Source organism: Ammospiza caudacuta, chromosome 3, assembly GCF_027887145.1.
Source record: "Ammospiza caudacuta isolate bAmmCau1 chromosome 3, bAmmCau1.pri, whole genome shotgun sequence".
In the NCBI taxonomy this organism is placed as follows: Eukaryota; Metazoa; Chordata; class Aves; order Passeriformes; family Passerellidae; genus Ammospiza; species Ammospiza caudacuta.
The window spans coordinates 15,584,035-15,606,699 of NC_080595.1; the positions used below are offsets into that span (position 1 = coordinate 15,584,035).

At 46.5% G+C, this 22,665-nt stretch overlaps 1 protein-coding gene across 1 annotated transcript in view; it reads left to right on the forward strand.

The window, feature by feature from the left end:
- The window catches only part of SLC1A4 (solute carrier family 1 member 4), a 33,751-nt gene extending 17,875 nt beyond the window's left edge, over window positions 1-15,876 (forward strand). Inside the window, exons 5-8 of the mRNA XM_058800728.1 lie at window positions 943-1,176; window positions 2,363-2,557; window positions 3,954-4,088; window positions 6,293-15,876. Coding sequence (XP_058656711.1) covers window positions 943-1,176; window positions 2,363-2,557; window positions 3,954-4,088; window positions 6,293-6,527 — 799 coding nt within the window. The 3' untranslated portion in view covers window positions 6,528-15,876. The remainder of the gene's footprint in view (window positions 1-942; window positions 1,177-2,362; window positions 2,558-3,953; window positions 4,089-6,292) is intronic.
- The last annotated feature ends 6,789 nt before the right edge of the window (window positions 15,877-22,665 follow it).

Here is a 22,665-nt window from a genome sequence, read left to right on the forward strand (position 1 = left end):
TCCTGGGGCAGGATTTTAGGGAGCTGGGTGGTCTTTCCGTATTTCTTAATCTTAGAAGAAAGGGATGAAGTGTGGACAGCATCAGCAGGGGTACTCAGACACAAACACCCCAGTAGAGCTTAGGAAGGAGCAGGGCCTGGCCTGCAGTGATTCACACAGTGTGTTTAGAACTGCTGTGCTGTTGGTGCAAGGGCAGTTCAGTCTTTTCAGGGCTACTGGGACCAGAGGTGTGGCTGTAGCCTGCAGGTGGCCCTTCCCCTGGAGCAGCTCCACGTGTTCTTTACAAAGGAAACTTCAAACAAATGCTGACGTGGCATGTTTCTAGATAGGAGGCATGGATGTGGCTTGGGGGAAGCTCTGGGAGCCTGATCATTTAACTTAGTCCTTTTTAGGCAAATAGCAGAGTTAATTGCTGTCTTTGGCACATACATCAGCAGCCTTTAGCTGAGCTCTCTGGTATGTGCACAGCTTTTTCTTAACCTCCACAGAGCTGGCACCCAGTGTGTCTGTGATTTTAATGACCTGACTCTGTAACTCCTGCTGGCAGTTTCTGCATGTCTGAAACCCAACTCTTTGACCCCTCTCTGTACTCCAGTGATGTGATGTTGCTCCCTTCCCTCCTCTCCTCATTGGTGTCTTGTCCTGGAGGCTCCTGGCAGCATTTCTGCTTCCCACTCACCTTCCCTTTGGCATTCTCCTTGCCCTGTCTCTGAGGGCATCAGTGAACAGACCTTTTAAAATTTAACTGCTTACCATCCACCAAACAAGAGTCATAGAAAAGCCTTCCAAATTTGCCTAACCCGAGTGTGTGGTGAATAAAGAACTACCCTTCAGTAGGGGCAGCAGATTGTTTAGGGGAATATTATCTCCAGGACAGAAAGTGTTGTGTTTTCCAAGGCTTGTTGTTTTTACTTAATGATAGCCAATATTTCATTTACACAGGTATGTACCTATTGGCATTATGTTCCTAGTTGGGAGCAAGATTGTGGAAATGGAAGATATTGTGCTTCTGGTGACCAGTCTGGGAAAATACATCTTTGCCTCTATCCTGGGTCACGTCATCCACGGAGGAATCATTCTGCCGCTTATTTATTTTGCAGCCACACGGCAAAATCCATATAGTTTTCTCTTAGGACTTATCACACCACTTGCCACTGCCTTTGCCACTTGCTCCAGGTGGGTTTCTGTGCCACTTCTGAGACTGTAGCCTGGGTATGTTTGTCACCCTAAACTGGCTGTATCCAGTTTTACTTTTAGGTGTGACTATTGTTCCTGAGGTTGCAGAGTCTTCTGAGCACAGAGATGCTCACTGCTGTCATCAGCCTGCCACACAGCACGTGCTGGTTATCAGCTGTTGAAAAGAATTCCTCAAATATTGAGGCCATAGCATGATGCTTAGTTGGAAATATCTTGGGAGGAAAAAAATAATTTCTTTAAATGATCCTGCCAGCTGTCCTTTCAATTTTACTGAAGTGAGGATCAGTAGTGAGTGACTTTGTCCTCAGAAGTTTACTTTTTAAGTTCGGAAGGACCTGGAACAAATTTAGACTAATTTTGTAGGAGCAAAGCAGACTTGCTTGTTAGTGTAAAGGCATTTAACATTATTTATTTCAAAGATCTGGCCTGATCAGCTTTTATTTGTTATAAACAAATGATTGAGTGTGTCACTTACACTTTTCTCAGGTAGAAACACCTGATCAGATGACATATTATATAAAATCATTCCAGGTCATCCCCAAAAGCAGTCGCATGTCTGCTGATGGAGCTGAAATACTATTTATAAACTCTCTCCTTCTGCATAGTAGGAGAGGGTTTATGAATAAAACCATCTAATTTATAATGCAAGGAGTAAATCCAAGAGTGGTGTTTTATTTTTAATTATTTTTCTGTTCATTTGGGAAGGTACTAATACAGCATTAACAGAGATTGCTGTTGCATCTGTTGTGTTTATATTATCATAGAATCATACAGTGGTTTGGCTTGGAAGGAACTTCAAAGATCATCTAGTTCCAACCTCCCCTGCTATATTTGCATCTGTTACTGCATGTTTGTAGTTTGAGACTTGTTCATTCTACAGCCATGTAATGCTGCATACTGTGTAAAGTCATGAGTTCTTGCTTCTGGGAGATTAAAGTCCTTATCAGCTCTTTCTGGATGAAAGCAGATTATTAAATACCTCTGCTCAAAGCTCAACCAGGAGGGTCCCTCATTGCCATCATGCCAGAGAGGGACTGTAAAATGGCATTGTTGCCTTGACTGCAGTCCTGTGTGCAGCATGCCAGCAACATGGAAGCCATGGGACAGTGATGGGGCTTTCAGAACACCCTGGTGCTCTGTTTCATTTCTCCTGCTCTGTTTCCAGCTCAGCCACACTCCCATCCATGATCAAGTGTATCGAGGAGAACAACGGGGTTGACAAGAGGATCAGCAGGTTTATCCTTCCCATTGGAGCCACTGTAAACATGGATGGAGCTGCTATTTTCCAGTGCATGGCAGCTGTGTTCATTGCTCAGCTGAATAATGTCGACCTCAACCCTGGGCAGATCTTCACAATTCTGTAAGTTGCTTGCAGCCACATTCTTCTGGCCCCCAGACACATTCAAGCTGTGGTCTCTCCATTAATAGCTAACAGTTAGCATTCCACATCTCTGACCTAAAGCTTACAAACTGCTATGTAACATAATTATAGGGTGATTAAAGGATGGAGTCTTTAAACCTTTACAAGATTTGCCAGAGTCTCGATTTAATGAAAGGTGGAACCTGGGAGGGGTAATTGAATTCTGAAACAGTCTTTGAGCTGTTTAAAGCTCTTTCTCACATGAAATTCCTCTCCTTCCTTAAGCATCTCACTCCTTCATCCTTCAGTCACCATTAGGCTGGGTAATTGAGCCATTCTGCACTGCCCAGAAAGCAGCCCCTGACTCCCCCTCTGAATGTCTTAGAAAATTCTCCTGCCAGCTCCTTGGTTCCTTATGCATGAACTTTGTACTAAAGACTCTGTTCCTGTTTATCTCTGTTCTTCCTGCCATCACATTGCTGGCTTTCCTGATCAGATCTCTTGTTGTTCCCCTCCTAATGCTTTGCTCCGTTATCCCCTCCACCTCCCCAGTCCTACCTCCTTCTCTAAGACTCTCTCCCTTCTATGCCTGGAATATCCTCCAATGCCCCATATCCCATGAAGTGTCATTATCTTCATTTCTCTCCTCAAAATCCCTTAAATGAGGATGCTACAAGCAGTTCTGTAAACTCCTCACTGTGCCAAGCAACCACAGCTGCATCCACCACATGCCTCCTAGGGCTGGTTCCTGGCATTTTTCACCCTTCCTGGCCAGGTTTTATTTTCTTTTTGATTATGTTTCCCAGTATGTTGTTTGTCTATTTAAGGCAGGGCTGGAACACTGGGGTTTTTTTTTTGGGTGGGTAGCCAATTTAGCTTTTCAGGTACTCTCAGTGAATCAGGTGTAAGACAGGTCTGAGGATGATGCAGTGATAGCCCAAGGAGAGCTCAGTTGCAGACATGTTCACACAAAAAGATGTGGTGAGCACAGGCACTGCAGGTTTCCAGCTCTTGCTTTAGGGTCTGTGTTGGGATGCAAACAAGACACAGAGAAGGTGCTGTGCCCGCATGGCAGAGTTTGCCTTTGTACACGTGGGGTCAGGAGCTGTAAGTCCCCCAGCATGCTGGAGCTGGGAGTGTTAGTGAGGCAGCAGGATACAGCTGTGTTGGTTGTTTCTTATCCTGAGAAGGCAGTCCTGGTGCTGACCCCAGAGCCATCGCCACGGTAACTGCTGTGGATCCCTGCTGAGCAGGAAGGGGTTTGCCTGGGAAGGGAACGCTCGTAGTGTCCCATGCTGGAGCGTTTGTTTACAGCTCCCATGGTGGGAAGCAGGTGGCAGAGTGCAGCAGAGGAGAGCTGGGAGCCCCCTAACCAGGCATGGACGTGTCTTTGCAGCGTGACGGCCACGGCGTCCAGCGTGGGAGCGGCCGGCGTCCCTGCCGGAGGCGTCCTCACCATCGCCATCATCCTCGAGGCCATCGGGCTGCCCACCAACGACCTGTCCCTCATCCTGGCTGTGGACTGGATCGTGTGAGTACTGCAGGCCCCACCTACCTGCTCTTGGGAGGCATGGAAACATGAATTACACAATGGCTAAGGCTGGGAAAAAAGGTTCAGATTTTGTCAATATAGCACTACACACCGTGCTCCCCATTAAGCCATGTCATGGGGACTCCACCACTTCCATAGGCAGTCTGTTCAAATGATTTACAGTTCTTCCCATGAAAAGATTTTCATAGTATCAAATCTAAATCTCCTCTGGTGCAATTTGAGGCCATTTCCTCTCATCCTGTCACTTGTTACATGGGAAAAGAGTGACACCCACATCACTACAGCATCCTTGTAGCATGCTTAGCTGGAAATGTGGTCAAAGTACAGAATATAACCCCGTAGAAAGTAAGACCCTATGGGACAGGTAACTTGTGATGGAGAATGGAAAAGCAGTCAGTCCCATTTAAAGCAGTCAGTATGCTGAAATCCCTCTTCAGCTTTTTTATTCAGCCTTTGTAGAAATGTTTTTCTTCTTGGCTTCAGTTCCTATTAGAATGGCTGCTAAAACTCCATTTAGAATGTGTTGATATTGCTGGAAATTAATTGGATGCTAGAAGGGCAGGGGAGGATAAAGGAAATGAGTTTGAACATCACTTGTGGAAAACTTCCTTAGTCATGTGTGGGAAGCAGTTTCCATCAGAAGCTCTTGTCAGCTATTGTTTGAACTTTTTTAATAGTTTCAAGACTGGTCAAAGTACCAGCACAAGTGTCATAGAGGGGTGCTGTCCATTGGCAGGGCAGGGACACAGAGGGTTTGTGACACCTGGGACTGCCCTGGGCACTGTCATGGCTGGAACACACTGCTGAGTGTCACAAGTTTAGCAGGCAGTATTACCACCTTTCCTTTCCATCTTCAGGGAAGGAGGTTAGAGGTCAGTATGGGTCAAGTGATCTGAATCCTGCTTAGGTAGTTTGTTTCCATTTGGTGAGTTATTGGGCAGCTCCTGGTTTGGACTGCATGTAATGCCTCAGCATTGCTTTTTGGAAACACCAGCCTCTCTGTGCAGGTGGTGCATTCCCACAGCAGATGTGGAAATTAGGATGCCTGAGGACACCGTTGAATTTCAGAGACTGGGGAATGTGGCAGCTGTATTACCTTCCCTTCCCACACAGCACACATCTGTGGAGCTTGTTCCTACAGCTTCCTTAGGGTCATCACACTCTTTCTTACTGTAACCTCTTGGGGATCAGCCACCTCCAGAGGACAGGAGAGACAGGCAAATCACTGGCTAGCCCTTTTTATCCTGTCTTCCTAAGGAGCTGCAGTAGTGGCTGGGTGTTCCACACCTATACTTGCAAGTGCTTTGAGGTAAGAGTGAAAAACTTGCCCATCCTTTCACTCTGGGCTGCTCTCAGCCTGTGTTGTCCTGGTTGCCTCCCTTTTAAAATAGGTAGCATCCCTCTGTGGTCAGCAGTGTTCTAGTCAAGGAGCTCAGCCTTGTAACAAAAGGGGAAAAGAGGCAGGAAGGAGTCCCATGTCTTGTTTCAATGCCAGCTGTTTAATTACCAGAGAGGACCACAATTACAATTTGAGCCTCTGGTAAAGTTAGGCTGCAGAATGACTAGCAAGTCTCAAAAGCCACATGAGAACATTGTTCATCTTTATGACTCGTAAATCTCTTCCATTACACCCTGGCACACGAGTTTTGTGTTATAGGACCAAAAATTAGGGCAGGTGCCATGGGGAACAAATGCAGAGAACACAAGTCATTCTGCCTGCTTTTGGAAGGATCTCTTAAGTAGGTGCTTGGATTAAGATACCAGTCACAGTAGTTAAAAAAGAGAGCTGGGTGTTCTGAGTCACTTACTGGATAAGCCTGAAGTAAGTTCCTTCTCTGAACGTGCATTTGAAAAATGCTGGCCTGCAGAAAGGGAAGAGGAAGGAGGTGACCTGTGAAAAGCAGGATGCCTGAGAAAGAGCAGTGCCAGTGCTGCAACTCACAGAGAGACCAGAACCAGCTGATAGTAAGTTTGACTGACCTTAAACCTGCTCTGGTGCACATTTTTAGTTCTGAAATAGAGATGATGCTTCTGTGGAAAAGACCTGTAATAACTGCATCTCCCTTGTCTGGTTCCACTGATGTTTGTGGTTTGGCAGGGGTGAATCAGCACCCCTTATTGTGTTACAACTCTCTTAAAACTAAAACCCTGCTGCTTTGGTTTTTGTTTCTGATCTTCACCAGGGACCGAACCACCACAGTTGTGAATGTGGAAGGGGATGCCCTGGGAGCGGGCATCCTTAATTACCTGAATGAAAAAGACAAGAAAGAGAGAGAGCAGGAGCTCAAGGAAGTCACCGTAGAAGCAGTTGCTAACAGCAAGTCTGAAGCAGAAACGTCACCCTTGGTAACCCACAAAAACCCAGTCTCCAACACAAGCAGCACAGCAGACCCTGAATCCAAGGAATCAGTATTGTGAACTCGAGGCGGTCCAGGGACTTGGCAACGCACCCAGACCTTTGCAGTGCGACCTGGGGCTGGATGGCTCTTGGAAGTGCTCAGTTCCAGTCTGCTTTGAAATATGCTGGCCTGGGAAAGGGGAGGGAGGTGGGGTGGGCAGAGGAGGGGTGTTGAGGAGGAGCACTCGCTTTATAATAGTATTTTGATAGTTTATGTGTGTACATGTATGCGTGTTGTGCTGCACACTTGTGTACATGTACGTGAGAACTGCCATCGAGGCTCCTGGTGTAACAAGACTTCCATTAGTGAAGGCTCAGATGGGTTGAAGATAGGGAGGTAGACAAACCCAGTATATGCTTATTGTAGGGAAAAATTTTTGCTGCTGTTTGAATGGAGTAGCAGTCTAAAAACTCCAGAGTGGGTGAAAATGTTGCTTAAATTTGTTTTCCAGCCTGGAAACACTTACCAACCATTACAGCCATGATATGAAGCAACATTTTTCTCCCACTCCCCTTCCTCTCATGTTCTCCGATCCATTAAAAACCTTAAATATGTCCTTAAAACTAGTTGTTTTCTATTTTTAAGTTTTTTTTGTTTCATACCTAAATTAATAGCTTATTGGGACTTGTTTCATTCTCTCTCTACCTTGCAGCTCATAGCAGCTTTCCTTGTTTAGTAACTCCCAAACTGTGGGACCAAACAGAGGAGATCTTCATGCAGATCAAGGATTGGTTTCCTCCTTTCTTCTAACAAAGCTGTTAAGGAAAAAATCCAGAGGAAGAACAAATTTTGTTAAAGCAATCCCTTTGGAGCTGAAAAAAATGTAGAGCCTGTTCCAGCATTAGTATGTCTGAAAGAGGCTTCCCTGTTACAACATCCATAAATCCAAAAGTCAGTTCCCTTCATGAAAACACACATGATTCTCTGTTAGCACGCCCTGTCCTGCTTATGTTTATTTAATGGGTCAATCAAAACAACTTTAGTCATGCTCTCTTTCAGCAAAATTGAATAGGGGAAGAAAAATTCTGAACACACATCATGTGAGAACTGATGACAGGCAACTCTGAGTCTTGGCTTGAAAGGGGAAGAGAAGAGGTGAGTTTATGACCCCAGTGATCTCTGTGTGGGAGCTGGCTACCTGTTCCTGCTAGGAGTTTGGTCCTGCCATAAATGTTTTTCTGGCAGCAGTTTACTTGTACTAATTCTGGGTGGTGCTGGGCCAGGATAATGCTTTCATGGCAGGTGGTAACCTTTGCTTGAAGCTCGCTGAAATGCTTCTGGATTCTTACTCCTCCTTTTTGCCTTTACTTTGTCCTTCCTGAATTTACATCCCAAACCTGAACAAAGTCTGGCAAACTCATTACAAAGATCCTGTTGCTTTATCTTGGCTCTTTGGATGCTAATAGTTAGAAAATTATAACTACACATGCCAAGATTTGCCTGGACTTGTGATGTTTTCCCTTGGCTACTGCAACAAGAGATTACATACTGTCCATCTCCACACTGTTAATTCAGCAATATATATTTACACTTAGCTTTGATATAACATAATGCTGAAGTCTCCCTTTTACTGTTTCCTTTCTTACTTCAGAGGAATCTATCTTGGAAAGATATCAGTGCTAGGAAGAGGCAACTCCACTTCCATAGCAGCAGCTGCCTTCCTTTGCAAAGCATCCCTCCTGGTAGAGGGACACAATGGATTTTGCAGGAGGACACTCAGAGTGAGATGTGGCCACCCCTGAGGGAGAGCACTGTGAGTGTGTCATGACTGGCTGGTTAATCCAGGCACTGCAGCCATGCAGACAATCCAAGTAGGAAGGGATTAGTCAGCCCTCTGGGAAACTGCAGGTGGAGTTTCTTCTTAACCAATTTATTTGTAACCATGTCCACAAAATTTGGTCATTCCTTGGCTCACCTTCAAAATGGAAGGAGACAAACACAGTTCTGTAGGGATGTCTTTTGCCCAGCAGATCAACTTTGCATTTCTTCCTGTTAGAATCATCCCAACTTCTTTCAACTCAGGAAACCAAAAGCACATTTTTAGGTCTAAGTATCTCTTTGAAATATCTGAGAACCCCAGATCTCTTTGAAATATCTGCACCAGAACCCCAAATACTTTGATTTTAAAATAGTATATGGATGTCTCAAGGAAGCTGAAAATCTTGACTGTCTCCTGTGGGCTGGGTTCTGTAGTTTAATTTTGTCCCTCATCAGACATTTAGCTCCTGTGCTTTGTGAGACCCCCTGGAATACTGTGCACAGTTCTGGTGTTCCCAGCACAAGAAGGACATGGAGCTGTCAGAGCAAGTCCAGATGAGGGCCACAGAGAGCATGGGAGCACACCCCCTGCAATGACAGGCTGACAGGGTTGTTCAGCCCAGAGAACCTTCCAGTATCTGAAGGGGGCCTACAGAGAAGGGCTTTGTCAGGAACTGTAGTGGTAGCACAAGGACCAATGGATACAAACTGCAAGAGATGAAATTTGGTGGGATACTGGAACAGGTTGCCCAGGGAGGTTGTAGATGTCCCAACCCTGACAGTGCTCAAAGCCAGGCTGGATAAGGCCTTGAGTAACCTGGTCTAGTGGGAGCTGTCCCTGCACATCTCAGGGGGATTGTGACTGGATGATCTATAAGGTCCTTTCCAGCCCTTTAACATTCTGTGGTTCTGTGCTGCTCTCTCTCACTGTGACACATGCAGCTAGGATCAGCACATGAGGGCAGTACTAACCTGACAGTTCACCATTTCAGAGAAGAAATCACAATTTTAATTTTTTTCACCCCAAAGATGTTGTTGCCCACAGGAAGAAGTACTGCCCTGGGCAAACCCAAGGGCTGGGCTTCCTTGCAAGGCACTACTTTGCCATATGATCCTTCTTCCCTACGGTGCTGCAGCTGGAGCTTGCTTCATCCTTGTAGCAGTGTGCCATGGGCTGTGGTACATTGTTCCTGACAGGGGACCCCAGGAAATGGAGGATTGAAGCAAATCCCCCAGGATTAGTATTTTCCAATAGCAATGCAGAAGTTCAGTCTTCACTGAATGCCTCTCCCAGTCCCCACTATGGGTCGCCCTGTTCTGCATGGATGTGAATGTCTAGTCCCATGTAAAGCTTGTTAGAGCAGTTGGATTTAAGGAGGTCAAATCATTCTCATAGCAGGAATTTAATCAAGGAAATCTGATATTAATTTTCTTGGAGACAGGTATCATAAGATTTATATGAACCATGAGTATTCAGCTCTTAACCTGCCAGAAATCTGTAGTCTTACAGAAGCCTTACTTAAAAATGTGCCAGGTCTTTTGTTGTTTGTGCACAACAAGAAGGATCTATGGAAGCAGTAGTGCTGGATAATTACTGCTTGTCAGAACATCTTCTTGGTCATTTTTTTAATCATTTGTGTCAAAATTTACATTTCTTGTTTTTCTGTGATGTTCCCATTCCTCACGATAGCCATGATGCATTCTAGAACTCTCTACCTGGATTGTTTTCTTAAGGTAGGAATATGAAAGGTCCATTATTGCACTCTCTGAGACTGTAAAAAATGTGATGCATTCCAACAACTGCCACTGTAATGATGTGGATCCTGGTGGTAAGCCTGATGAGATAGAAGACTTGCCATTTGCTCCAAGTGGTCAGGGTCTTCAGGCTGCTGGGAGAAAAATGAAAGGGCAGTTGGGGGATGTCCATTTGAGATGCTGTTCCTGACCTGCAGTGTAATGTGTTACCCTGGGAGGTTCCTGTTCCAGGAGGCTGTGAGCTGAGAAGGTGCTCAGGAGCCTTGTGGGTGCAGCCAGGGGTACCTGCTCTGCTCTGCTCTCACCCAGGCACTCCACTAATCTGGTGCCAGTGTGGTACTTAACTCCAGTGTCTCTTGTCTGGACATATATTTCTGTCCTCATGGCATAACTGTAAATCGGAAACCTTTAGTCAGTTGCTTTTTTTTTTTTTAAGAGGAAATAAATTCCATATTGAAAACACTATTTTCAGAAAACACTATTTTCTATTGTTTTTTTGTTGTTTTGGTTTTTTTCTGGAAGGTACAAGTTCTCTCCTCAGCTCATGTCCTACCCTCTAGTACAGGAATTGCTTTTTGAGAGAAAGTTATGGAAATTACATGGTGTGTTTCTTGGGTGTCCTTTGCAAGGCCAGGAGTTGGCCTCGATGATCCTCATGGGTCCCTTCCAACTATGAAATATTCTATAAAATATTGAAGAGTCTGCAAGCCTTTTTTTTCAGTGAAGTTTCTTTGACCATTTTGCACCATCTTTTATTTCTTCTCTAGGACTGACTTTTCACTCCATGCTTTATTTATCACTGCCTCATCTCGTCCTGTTTCCTGGGATACCCTATGTTCTTTTTATGTTTCAGTGGCTCAGGAATAAAGGGGAGAGTGGACAGAGTTTTGAGGGCTCCAGTTTGCATTCTGCCTTGCTCCAGTTCTGGCCTCAGCAGAGGTTTGTGAGCCTTGGTAATGTAGAGTTGCTCTGAGAGTGCCAAGCAGTCTCTGTCTCTCATATTGAGAAAGGTGCTTGTTCTGTGCTGTGAAATGTGGCTGTGGATGCCTGAAAAACTTCAGTGAGCAGTGGAAGATGCCAGGACTTGACTGCTTGTGGGGTATTTTCAGTAAAGGTCTGGTATTCCAAAGAACTGGGCTTTAGCTGAGTCTCGGTGTTGGTAATTGCTCTACGAGGCTGGGTAATTGCAAACCCCTTCAACCCTTGCTGGGAATGTCTCTGCAGTCAGGATGGCTTTTGTGTTGAGAACAGACCAGAGCCAATCCCAGGGCTTCCCCTGGCAGGATGTGACAGATGGGACAGTGTCCCTCAGGTAGAACAGAGATGTGGAGCCAGCCAAAGCACCACATGGGCTGGTGAAACAATCTCTGCTTTGTCTTTGCTGGGCAGCCCTGAGGAGGCCATGGCCCTGAGGTGGTGAGAGACTGGGGGGAGGCTGTGAGGGGCAGGCTTTCCTGGTGCTTGCTGTGTTCCCTGGGCATTTGCTGTGACCAGTGCCAGATACGGACCTGACCCAGTGTCACCATTCCTGTTCTCCTATGGTTCCTCCTTATTTTGCAGCAAGAACAATGAAATCTGAGGTGTTTACACAGTTCCTCTTTCAGGCAAGTCAGAGTCCCTGTCATCTCTGTGACTGACCACCCAGCCATATTTTGTAGGTTGTGTCCTCAAGAGCTTGCAAAAGGGCCAAAATCAGCACCTCTTGTGCAAAGATTTGCAGCATTGGTCAACAGTCTGGGCTAAATCTTCACTCTGGTCCTTTGCTAGCACAGAGCATTTCTGCAGCCACTGTAAAGCATCATCCTGTTGGAAATGATAATTTTTTAATCCTGACTCGCCCACAGGCAGTGAGCAGTGGGCCTCAGGTACCAAGTCAAAAGACCAAAATACAAACTCTCACCAAAGAAAAATTGTTGCATCCTCACTGATTTTAACAGAGCCTTGGCAGTCCATAATGACAGAGCTGCCTGTAGTGACTGATCTGGTGACAGATGAACAGCACAGAATTAGGCAGGTTGCATAAGTCCTATACCTGTGCTTCCTTTTCTGTAAATTAGGTTTTCAGATACTTAGATGTCTCTCACAGGCCATAGTGTGGAAGATAGTGAGTTGCAATATTTGGAAAGCACTCGACACAGAGCAGTAAATCTTGAAGAATAATGAACTTTTCAAACATTTTAAAGGAATCAAGTAATGAAATTATGCAGAGTTGCACTGTGCTAGAGAAGGAATGACTGATGGAAAAGAGATCAGGTGGATGCATTTGCTGGGCTAGTTTGGGGAGAGCTGGTGTCAGTGTGAGCTGCAGTTCAGAAAGGGGATGTGACTTAGTCAAGGACAACACAGTGCCCTGTTCTATCTGCCTCCTTCCATCTCCACCTGACATGCCATGAAAGCTTAGGCTCAGGTAAATTAACAGACATCACCATGGATTCAACATCTAAATTGGGAGTCTTGACAGCTTAATTCCTGACTAGTTTCAGTGGGAGAAAGCTTTTCAACTCAAAGAACAAGTTGTCTTGTTGTCAGTACGGGTGACAAAGGTGGAGAAAAAGAAGGAAGAGCTGGAAGGCTGCAGAGGCACAGGGTAAGCAAGAGGATACAGAAGCATTTTTTCCTTGGCATTTTGATATGGACAGGATCAAAGAGGCTGCAGGCATTTGTCTGGCACGTAGCAGAGACAATGCAAATCCCTGCCTGCTGCTTGGGTGGGGTTGCAGGGAGAGGCAGGAGTGCTGAAGTGTCCGAAATGCAGCAAGGCAGCATGCAGAGGGCCAGCATGGAGCTCTGATAAGCTGCTGCTGGCTGCTGGCCATGACCAGAGGAACAGCAGTGCAGTTCTGGATCAGGGATTGACCCACATTCCTCCTTGCAGGATAGCTAGGACAAATGCTCCTCAGAGAAATGCATGGAGACCATTATTCTCCAAGGACAAAGACCAACTTGTTATCTATGGGAGCATATTGATGAAAGCCATGCTCACTTGCTGCCTCAGTTTTCTGGCAGGAGGAAAAAGGATCATTTGACAAATGATCTAAAACTTCTTCCAGACTTTGGGAAACACATTGAGACAGTTGCCTCTGAATATTTCAACTCTGACAATAAGTGATCCAGAGCCTTATTTGGCTCACGAAGGTCTTCACATCTGAGCACTGTCTTGGGAAGTTAATGTTAACACAGAATTCATACTCTGCATGGGGTCCTTACAGGAATTTGTGACCAGCAGGCATCAGTTCACATCTGCACAAGTGAATGAATACAGAAAAAGGTGAAAGAACTCTCTCTTGAGTCACATGAAGAGTTGCCAAGCTGGCTAGGAGCAGACTGAGTCCCCAAGCCGGGTTCATTGTTAGCTAACAACTATCACCTCCTTAAAAGAATCCGCATCTGAGGGCTTATAAATATATTTGACTCTGTACAGAGATTTTAATAGGAGAGGAAAAAAAAATCTTTCATTCAAGAGTTCACAGGGTGGTTACTTATCAAATTATATCTCAGTGTCAGCAGATGCATCATCCTTAACAGTTGTGAAATCTCATTTGGATTTAACCTCAGATCTTGGTGCCAGCAGGAGGTGAGGACTGTGGACATTTCAGCTGGCCCACAGCTTTTATGTAAAATCTTGCTCAAGAAGCATTTATACTTGTCTCCCAAGGCCACAGATATTGCTTGCAAGGCAAGCAGGGCTACCAACAGGAACCAGTATGAGGAAATGGATTTTGAGCCAGCTCTGTTGTAATGCAAAGTTAACAGTGTGGTTTTAAGCCACAGAGACCAACAAATTTGGTCTTGGATGTTCCTTAGGATAGTTTTCACTTGCTCCTTCTGGTAAAACAACACTGAGAAAGCAATGCTCTTCCTTGCCAAGCATGTATTTAGTAATTGAAACTAAACTGCACGTGGCATGTGCGTGCAACTTAATTGCAGTTACATGTTACAGAAGGAAATTACTAAGGGAACTCTTCTCTCAAGGAACTGTTTACAATATCTGAATCCCCCAGATTACATTCCCACAGGAAAAGTTGTGCTTAACCATAAAAAATACTCTAGATCTTAACTGGTTTGGATTGTAGCTTTTTTTAGAACCAGAAGGAATGCCGCAAAGAGGACAGTCCAGGGCCTTCACTGATGTGCATTGATGTAATTTCCTGAGTTTTCTGTGGTTTCTGGATTTCTGATGGAGATACCTCTGTAGCAGCATTAGATGAATAGTCTGGGCCTTTTAACATGATCATGATCAACAAGCAACAGCAAAGCAATGTTTTTAAAGCAATCTTTCTTGGCTGTAACTAAAGGCATTTTACATGCTCAGAGTATTCTTATGATGTGGTGCCTCTAATAAAAAAGTGTTTTCCTTGTGGTCGGTGTTGAAGCAGAAGGAAACTTCCTCATGTTTTGTTCAGTTTGCCTTCTCTGTATCCCTCCTGCAGAGTCTGTTTGCTCCTTGGAGTCTGCCCAGATCCCAGCAGGATCAGGCTCCTATAGTACATAGATCAAACTTAAAGATATTTTGGCCCCATCTGAGGCCATGGACTGTTTCCTGTCCTGTTGGGAGGGGACAAAGACATGTTTTCAGCTTTGGAGAGTGTCTGACTGAACAAACCTTGCTTCATTAAGGCAATACCTTAATGACATTTTACACTTAATTAGTCAAATAATTGTGACCAAGGTGGCCCAGCTGTCACTGCCTCCCTGCTCTACTCCACAACAGATGCTCTGTTGACTTGTCTTCCCTGAAGGCCACTGTGGGAAGACATCATGTGTTTCACACGTGTTTCACTTCATGGTGTGTTTGCCATCCATGAGAATTCCATTCTTTTAAGGACACAATCTTATTTAGACTTCCATAGTTCCTATCCTGGCTGCACTCTTGTAAGGCTGTGCTGTATGGGATGGAGACCATGTGTAGCACTGCAAATAGCTGAGCAAACCTCTGCTCCTGAACGGCTTCTTGGTTACAGCAGACTGAGACTGACTCACTCACGCTTTGTGAGGGTGAAGACTTTGATTAGATTTTGATTAATCCCTCAGATTCAGGGATAGCAGGACCACCCCTGCACATGAGGAGTCCCCTTCTGCCTTATTATCCTTAAAGGTGCCTTGTCCTGGCTCCCTTCAGGACAAATTCCAAGTTGCTGTTTGGCTTTCAAATATAACTATGCACCAAAGCTGAAAGACTCCATTATCCCTGGAGACAGGAGGGAGAATGGGATATCCTGGTGTGAGACAAGGAAAATGGTTTTCTTTTCTTTATCCTGTGAGCTCTGGCAGCAATCCTGAGGTGTGTATGTGTGTGTGTGCTTTTATTTCTACCTGAACACAAATTGCTCTGATTAGGAGGAAGGATTATTGTATTTTTATATGCTAAACAGTTTGATTAATTACTTTAATAAAGAGAAAGATGAACTCTGAAATTCACTGCCATCCACTCCAGTACAATCCAGAATCACTGATACAAACGTATCTGCCTTGTGCTTAGAATAACCACTCCTTTGAAGAGGTGTTTGTGCCATGTGGGTGTGTTGATCCTTGTGCCCATCAGTAGCTGTTCCTCTTTCAAAGCTGTGGGTTTCTCCCTTGTGACTCTGTATCAGCCTTTCCACTGTCTGCCAGGAACAGATGTCCGTGCACAGATGCAAAGACGAGACCGTACCGCTGTGTTGGGAGTGTGGGACCCTGGGGCAGATGTTCCAGATGTTTCTTGTGTGCTTTACCCTTTGGAGTAAGGACTCCCTGCCTACCTGGGAGCAACCAGTCCTGTGGCTCAGGTTGGAGTGGTTGTATTAGGAGGGTGACACAATGGCATATTCTCTTTTTCCCTTCTCTCATGGAAATGTATATTTGTTCTCTGTTTGTGTAGCTTCTCAGTCTAAAATAAAAACCACCCCAACAGAATTCATGTTTCCATCTTTGTTTGGAGGAGACCTGGCCTTTTAGTTGGATCAGCTTTGCAGAGGCAGTGGGACATCGTGCTGGATCAGGCTGTGCCACCTGAGGAAAGGCTCCTTTGGAAATGGCCCTACATGGGAATGGTGCAGTTTGGTGTTTGGTTCTGCTTTCCCAGACCCTGCCCATTGCTGGCATGCTGGTGTCACTGATTGCCAGCATTTAACCCTTTCCCTGCTGGCATTTCTCCAAGCCCTCTGCACAGGTGCTGGGCTGTAAAGGGTCTTTGGGAGAGCTAGATTAGCAGTTATGCAGTGGTGGGGTGGAAGGGCTGACAGACACACCTGCTGCCTTTGGCCAAGCCCACTGACTTTGTTCCTTGGAGAAGGATTGAAGAGTGGGAGTAATCATTAGGAAATGCTTTTCAATAGGCAGCCAGGCTGGTAAGTTCAGGGTAATTTTAGATTTGCTACACAGCCACCCAGGCAATGTGCTGGTCTCAGAACTGGGCCTGGGTTTGCCCTAAGTGGGTTTGATACAGCTTTCCCATTAAAAGCTTACATATCTCCAAAGGGTGGAGTCTGTCCTGAGATGCACACACATAACATCACAAATCCAGGGAAAAGCATCTGCTATGTAAGGGTAGGTGGGTTAGCTTCAATCATTTAACTCCCAAAACAAATAAACAAGGGGGCAAAATTCACAAGAATTGCAAGCACCAAAAGAAAGAAGCAGAATTTGAAGGACCTGCCCATTTATGATTTACAAATTGTGACTGGTGTTATGCCCTGGAATGTAAATCTTACAAAACCATCAATGTGGTGGTTTCCAAAAAGCCTATCTGACTCCATGGTTGTGTCTTTGGCTTCTCACTTCCCAGCTGAACTAGCTCACTTGTGGTCCTCTGGGACCAGAGCCTGGAGCCATTCACATGTCAGCTTTGCATACAGGTTTTCTGAAGTCTACTGGGGTGGTTGGCAGAGCCATAGTGATTTTCTGTGTGAAACCCATAAAGATTTGTGAGACCCATGGAAAAGGTGGAATGGTTGCTTGTCTTTAATGGGAGCTGAGCTAAGCCTTAGGCTGAGTCCCAGGTGCCTCCAGGCAGACATTATTAGCCCTTGTTAGGCATTGCTATGGATAAAGAGATGGTTTCCTGTACTATTTCAACAAAGATATAAAAGATGGAGAAGTTTTAATTAAAGTTCATTGATTTTATTCTGGTCTTCTACCACTACCTACAAATCTGGCCACCTGCTTTGCAACTTCTTCATTTTGTTGGGTTTTTTTGAAGCATTTTTTAGGAAAATGCTCCTCACCTCTTTCTTCTAAGCTCTAGGCAGGCAACACACATTTCCCTTGATCACATGAAAAGCATTTAAAAGTAAATTTATTACAAAAGCCACTGCTATTGTTCTAACTTAATATTTGCAGAGGAAATGCAATTATGGCCAATGAGCAGATTAGTCCTTTTTTTAAATCCCCAGTTTGTCTGATTAAGGTAGATAGAACTATAGGAAAGTGCCTTGTGAGTTAAACAGAAGACAGTGTCATTTATTCTGCCCTGAAATGAATGGTTTTATTCACACAGGTTGTGTAGTACAGCTGCACTCACTGGTCACCTTTAAAATGTGTAGGTTTGTTGGAAGTCAGAACTCTGCTATGTCCCCATTATAAGTATTAAAGTCTCTTTGAATCATTCTAGGAGATATTACAGAAGGAGACTATGGTATTTATTTACATTTTATGCTCATTGTAGCCACCTGCACTGGTTCTCTTACAGATTTCATTCACTGTCATGGAACCAGTTCTGTCCAGCCCAGTCATTTGTGTACAACCTACACCACAAGGGGTGATGCCTGTGAATTCTTCACTAAATATCCCATTGTGAGGCAGTTGTTTAATAATCCTTAACAATCAATAGTTGTTTTGTGGTGATCCTTTGCTGCAGTCCCTCTTCCTGTCTGGCTGCAGGGGAGGGAAATGGGAGATGTCTATCCTCTGCTGTCAGGGAGGAGGCTCTCCCTCAAGTGAGTTGTGTGTCCTGTGGTCTCAGCAATGGCTCAAATTATCAGTCCCAAATTTTTTTCTGGTGTCATTTGTTATAAATTCAAGCCATTCTTAGTCCCCCAGCTCTGCTATTTCTTCTGGCACTTACATAAACAGATGTTAATCTGTGCTAATCCAAATATTTCTTTTACAAATCTCTGTGCTGATGACTGGTTCCTGCAGATGCCAGCTCTAGTTCTGAAGAGCCTCTTGGTTCTGCTAAGAGAACATACAAATGACAGAGGGCCAAGACATCCCAGCAATTAGAATGAAAAAGAAGTTGCTTACAATTTCCCACCAAAAGCAGAAGTAAATCTCACATTTAGTAAGGCAACTTAATTCCAATTGTGCACTGCCCATTATAATTGGGCAGTGAATAATTGGAATTATTGACGAAGAGTCAATAATTGATGAAGAGTTGCCATTGTCTCTTGACCTCTTGGCTCTTATTTCTTTCACAGCATTTGTCACCTTCCTCAAAGGCAAAGCACCTGGGCCACACCAACTCCACCCCATTCAGCACCTTCTGCTCCACGGCTCCGGCCCTGAACTGCGGCTGTGTGAGAGTTTTAGGGGGCCTGGCCAGAGACAAGGAGGTGCTGTGAGGGAATACAAACCCCTGGAACCCCCCCTGCCTTTGTGGCTACGCCTGCAGTTGCAGGCGGGCTGGCCGGGCTGTGTTCGCGGTGCGATGGGCACATCGTGTGGCCAGACAGGAGAAGTGCACGTCCTGGTTTTGACCTTTCCCTGAGCTAAATCCTGCCACTCGCTCCAGCTGTGCAAACACGTGGTGAAAGGACTCAAATAGCCCAGCTCTAGCACTGGACAGCACACCCAACTCAGCACTTCCATGCTGACGTTAAAATACTTTCACTCCAGTTTTCCCTCTGTTCTTCCTTGATCCTGCCTTACATTTGTAGCTGCCATGGGTATGCTTAAGTTGAATTCTCAGGTGGTTCTCCAAAGCCAGGAAGAAAAAGCAGCAGCTCCCTTTTTGAGGAAATATTCAGTAATAGTGCAGTGCTGATCTAGAGGAGCAATGGGAAGTCTGTAGGCTTCAGGCAATTCTTCTCATGGCTTTATAAAGAAATTAAAGCAACATGGCTGAGCTTGAACCTGCTTATGTAGGCATTACCAGAGTAGCTGTCCAGCTGAATGACTGGATTCCTGCTGTAGTTCCAGGACCATAAGTAGCTGATTAGTGACATCAAATGTCAGAACAGAGAAAATCTGGAGGCCTCACCTGGAGAAGAAGGTCTGGGAAAACAGAAAAGTGCAGGGCTGAAATTCACAGCAACATCAGAAAAATTGAGAGAAAGTCTGGGAAACAGAGGCTGGAATTAACCTAGATAAGAGTAATTACCTGCACTTCTGCTGGTGGGAAGCAGTAGGTGAAGGAGCAGGATCAGGAAGTCACAGGCAGTCAGAAGCAGGAGTCCTGTGCTGTGAACAAGGCAGATCCTGTTCCAGGGTGTGTAAGCAGGATCACAGCCTGTAAGCAGGATCACAGCCTGGAATACCCCACCAGTTCTGCCTAAGTACAGCCAAGCCCATGGTGGAGCTTTGGATCAGTGTTGAGCTTCAAAGAAATGTGCTCCAAAGAATGAGAATGAAGTGAGAACAGAGAGAATGGTCCAAAATGTGGAAATCCTGACCTCTGGGGAAAGGAAAAGGCTAACAAGCCTCGAGAAGAGAAGGACAGACACTTTTCAAAAAAGGGTTAGGCAGCCCAAACAGCATCCTGAGCAGTTTGTACAAAGACTAATTAATATTGTTATCAGTCAGGGAAGAGATAGGTTAGGTCCAAGCCCTGCATTTGCTGACGTCTCATCCATCCCAAACATTTGCACTGCAAGACTGAAATTTGATGCTGAAGATAGTGCAGATGCTAAGCAAGAACACATAGTGCACCTCCAGGCTTCAGGTTTCATCCCAGAGAGCCGACTGTCTGCCTTGTAGCTTGAAACCCTTCAGGGCAGAAAGAAGTGACACACTGATGTGCCAAAGACCTGGATAACTGCAGGTCACTGCAGTTAGGGCATACTGAAACTCTGAACACATACAGCTGGTGTTCATGATGGGTCCAGTTCTGTGCAAAAAACATGCATGTTCTCACCACAAAGGGAACTTCTCATATATCAGAAGTACACTGCTTTGAAATCTGATCAACATAAGGAAGCTCTAGTTCATGTCATAGATATGGAGATTACTGATGAGTTGTTGCGTCCACAGTTGCACAGGTGCATTGTCTTTGCTGGAAAAACCCAAGTTTGAAAGAATTCTGAGGTCTCAAATCAGCAAGAAAATATCCTTGTTATTCTTTGCCAGCCTTGAGTGAGCTTGGGTGGGAGTTTGGCTGGGTTGACCCTCTATTACAGATCAAATAAGCCAGTTTCCCTTCAGCAAAGTTCCTAACAAAGACGGCCAGATGCCAGCAGAAGAAAATCGGTATTGTCCCCCTGAATTTCTTAAGAAACATCTCCTTTAGATCACCAGCCGATTCCCCTCTTGTTTATTGACACCACTCAGTCCAAGGGGAGGGGAAAGGTTTCTGCAGACATCCTGGCACTTGTTTGATGGGGGCGGAACAGGACGCAGACCTTTCCTGCCGGGGCCGGCTGCTATTCAGCTCCCAGAACAATGCCTGGCAGCTCCCGAGGAATTTACACCGGCTAAAAACAGCCCAGCCTGGGCATGAATCATGGCCCATCCGTGTTTGCTTCCGCCTTTCCACTCACGGGCCTGAGATCAGCACGGCCCCTACTGGCAGGCAGGCGGCTCCCCGGAGAATGAGCAATAAACAACATTTCACAGGGATTTTCTTTCACAAGGGCTTTGCCTGTGTGAACGCCAATAAAAAGGCAACTCCTGAAAGTGTGCATCCGGGGCAGAGGGATGTGCAGCCTGCAGGAACACTTGCTGTAACATTCATCAAAGAAACCCCAAATACAGAAATACTACACAGGAGCAGAGATGATCCTGGATCTCTCCTGGCTGTGAGTTCTTCTGAGAGTTCTACTGTGAGTTCTACTGCAGACTTACAGCTCCGCTTCTTGAAGCAGCCCCGGAAAAGATATTGCCACTGTTTCTCTAGAGAGAAAAATGTAAACAGGCCAGCTTCTGGATGTAACTGGGGCTGGCTCCAGTGGGTGCAGCAGAATAAACCCAGTTCCAAGCCACTGGGAATCTGGACCATAACACTGGGATGGCAGGCCTGGAGCAGGCTGCAGGGCCAAGAAGTGTGCTCAGGACCAAAGCACTGCCAGGGATTTGGGGTAGCTGTGCTATTCCCCTCATCCTGCAGCCAAACTGAGGAGCAAATCCAGGATGTCTCTTTGGTCCTTCCTGGCCTAAAGCTGGGAACAGTATTGTCCATAAAGCACTTTATCAGACACTTGACCTCTAGAAAATCGCAGCATTAGCTAAGAAATAATCTCCAGAAGCAGGTGACATGGACAAAAACCAGAACCAGCCAATGGACATCAATAAGGAGAAAGGTTTGTATTTCTGCATGACATGGGAACTTGTCAGGGTACGTGCACTCCAGCCTCCAAGGAAGGTCTGGCCAGGTACAAACCCCAGAGCAGTGAGCTTTAAAGCGTGGCCTGGGGATCTTCCCAGAAAGCTGCCCCGAGGGCAGGGCAGGGCCGGCATCCCACAGGGATCACCCCCAGGGGAGGCCTGGCACCGGCACCGCCTCCCGCAGCCGTGCCTGGGGGACACCGGGACCCCTCGGCCGTGGCGCGGGCAGTCGCCGCCCACACAGGGCCCGTTTCAGTCGGTTCGCAGCGCGGTGACGCGGCCGGGGCACAGCTCCGCCTCGGGAAGGTCAATAGCGGTACAAGGAAACACCCTGCTGTTGACACGAGCTCCTCAAGGGTGGCCCGGGACGCTGCTCATGCTCCCGGTGCCCGCCGGGACCCGGGCCAGGCCCTGAGGGGCCGGGGCGGGGCCAAGGGGCGGGGCCAGGGCGGGTCAGGGGCGGGGCCGCGCGTGTCGCCCCCGCCCTTCCCGCGCCGGGGTCAGCGCCGGCCGCGGGGCGGGGCTGCCTCCGAGCTCTGCTCCCATTGGCTGTCGGGCGGCGGGGGCGCGCGCGCTGACGCACCCGGCGCTGCCATTGGCTGCGGGCGCGGAGGGGGCGGGGCGGGGCCGGCGCTCGGTGAGTGGGGGCCGGGGCGCGGCGTGAGGGGGCCCCGGGGGGGATCCCGGGGGTCCCGGCCTCGTTCCCTTTGGAACCCCGGTACCCCTGGGCGCGGCGCCTCCTCGGCCTCTTTGCCTGTACTTCTTGTCTTTTTGGTTAATTGCCGTTTTTTTCCAGCGGCGGGCAGAAAGCGGGCAAGGAGAGGAGCAGAATATAGCAACCCTCCGAATCCCGCAGGCCTGAGGGGCGAGAGCCGTGTGGGTTTTTCCCCAAAACAAGCCCAGAAATGCTCCCCAGGCAAAGCGGAGCTGGCAGGAGACGGAAATTCCATCAGCATCCGCTGCGCTCAGTGCATTCCGTCAGGCAGGCGATCCCGGGGCGGCGGGGGCGCTCCTTGGGCAGAGCCCTCCTTGTCCGGCCGCCTTTGTGCCGGCGGGTCCCTTCTGGGGGCCTGAAACAGCTCGGGATCGCTTTTCAGGAGAAATCCCCGCGGACCTTCCCTTTGAAATGAATGAAATAGCCCCACTGTCTTCTTTTATCTAAATCCACGGGTATCATTTCTGTGAGA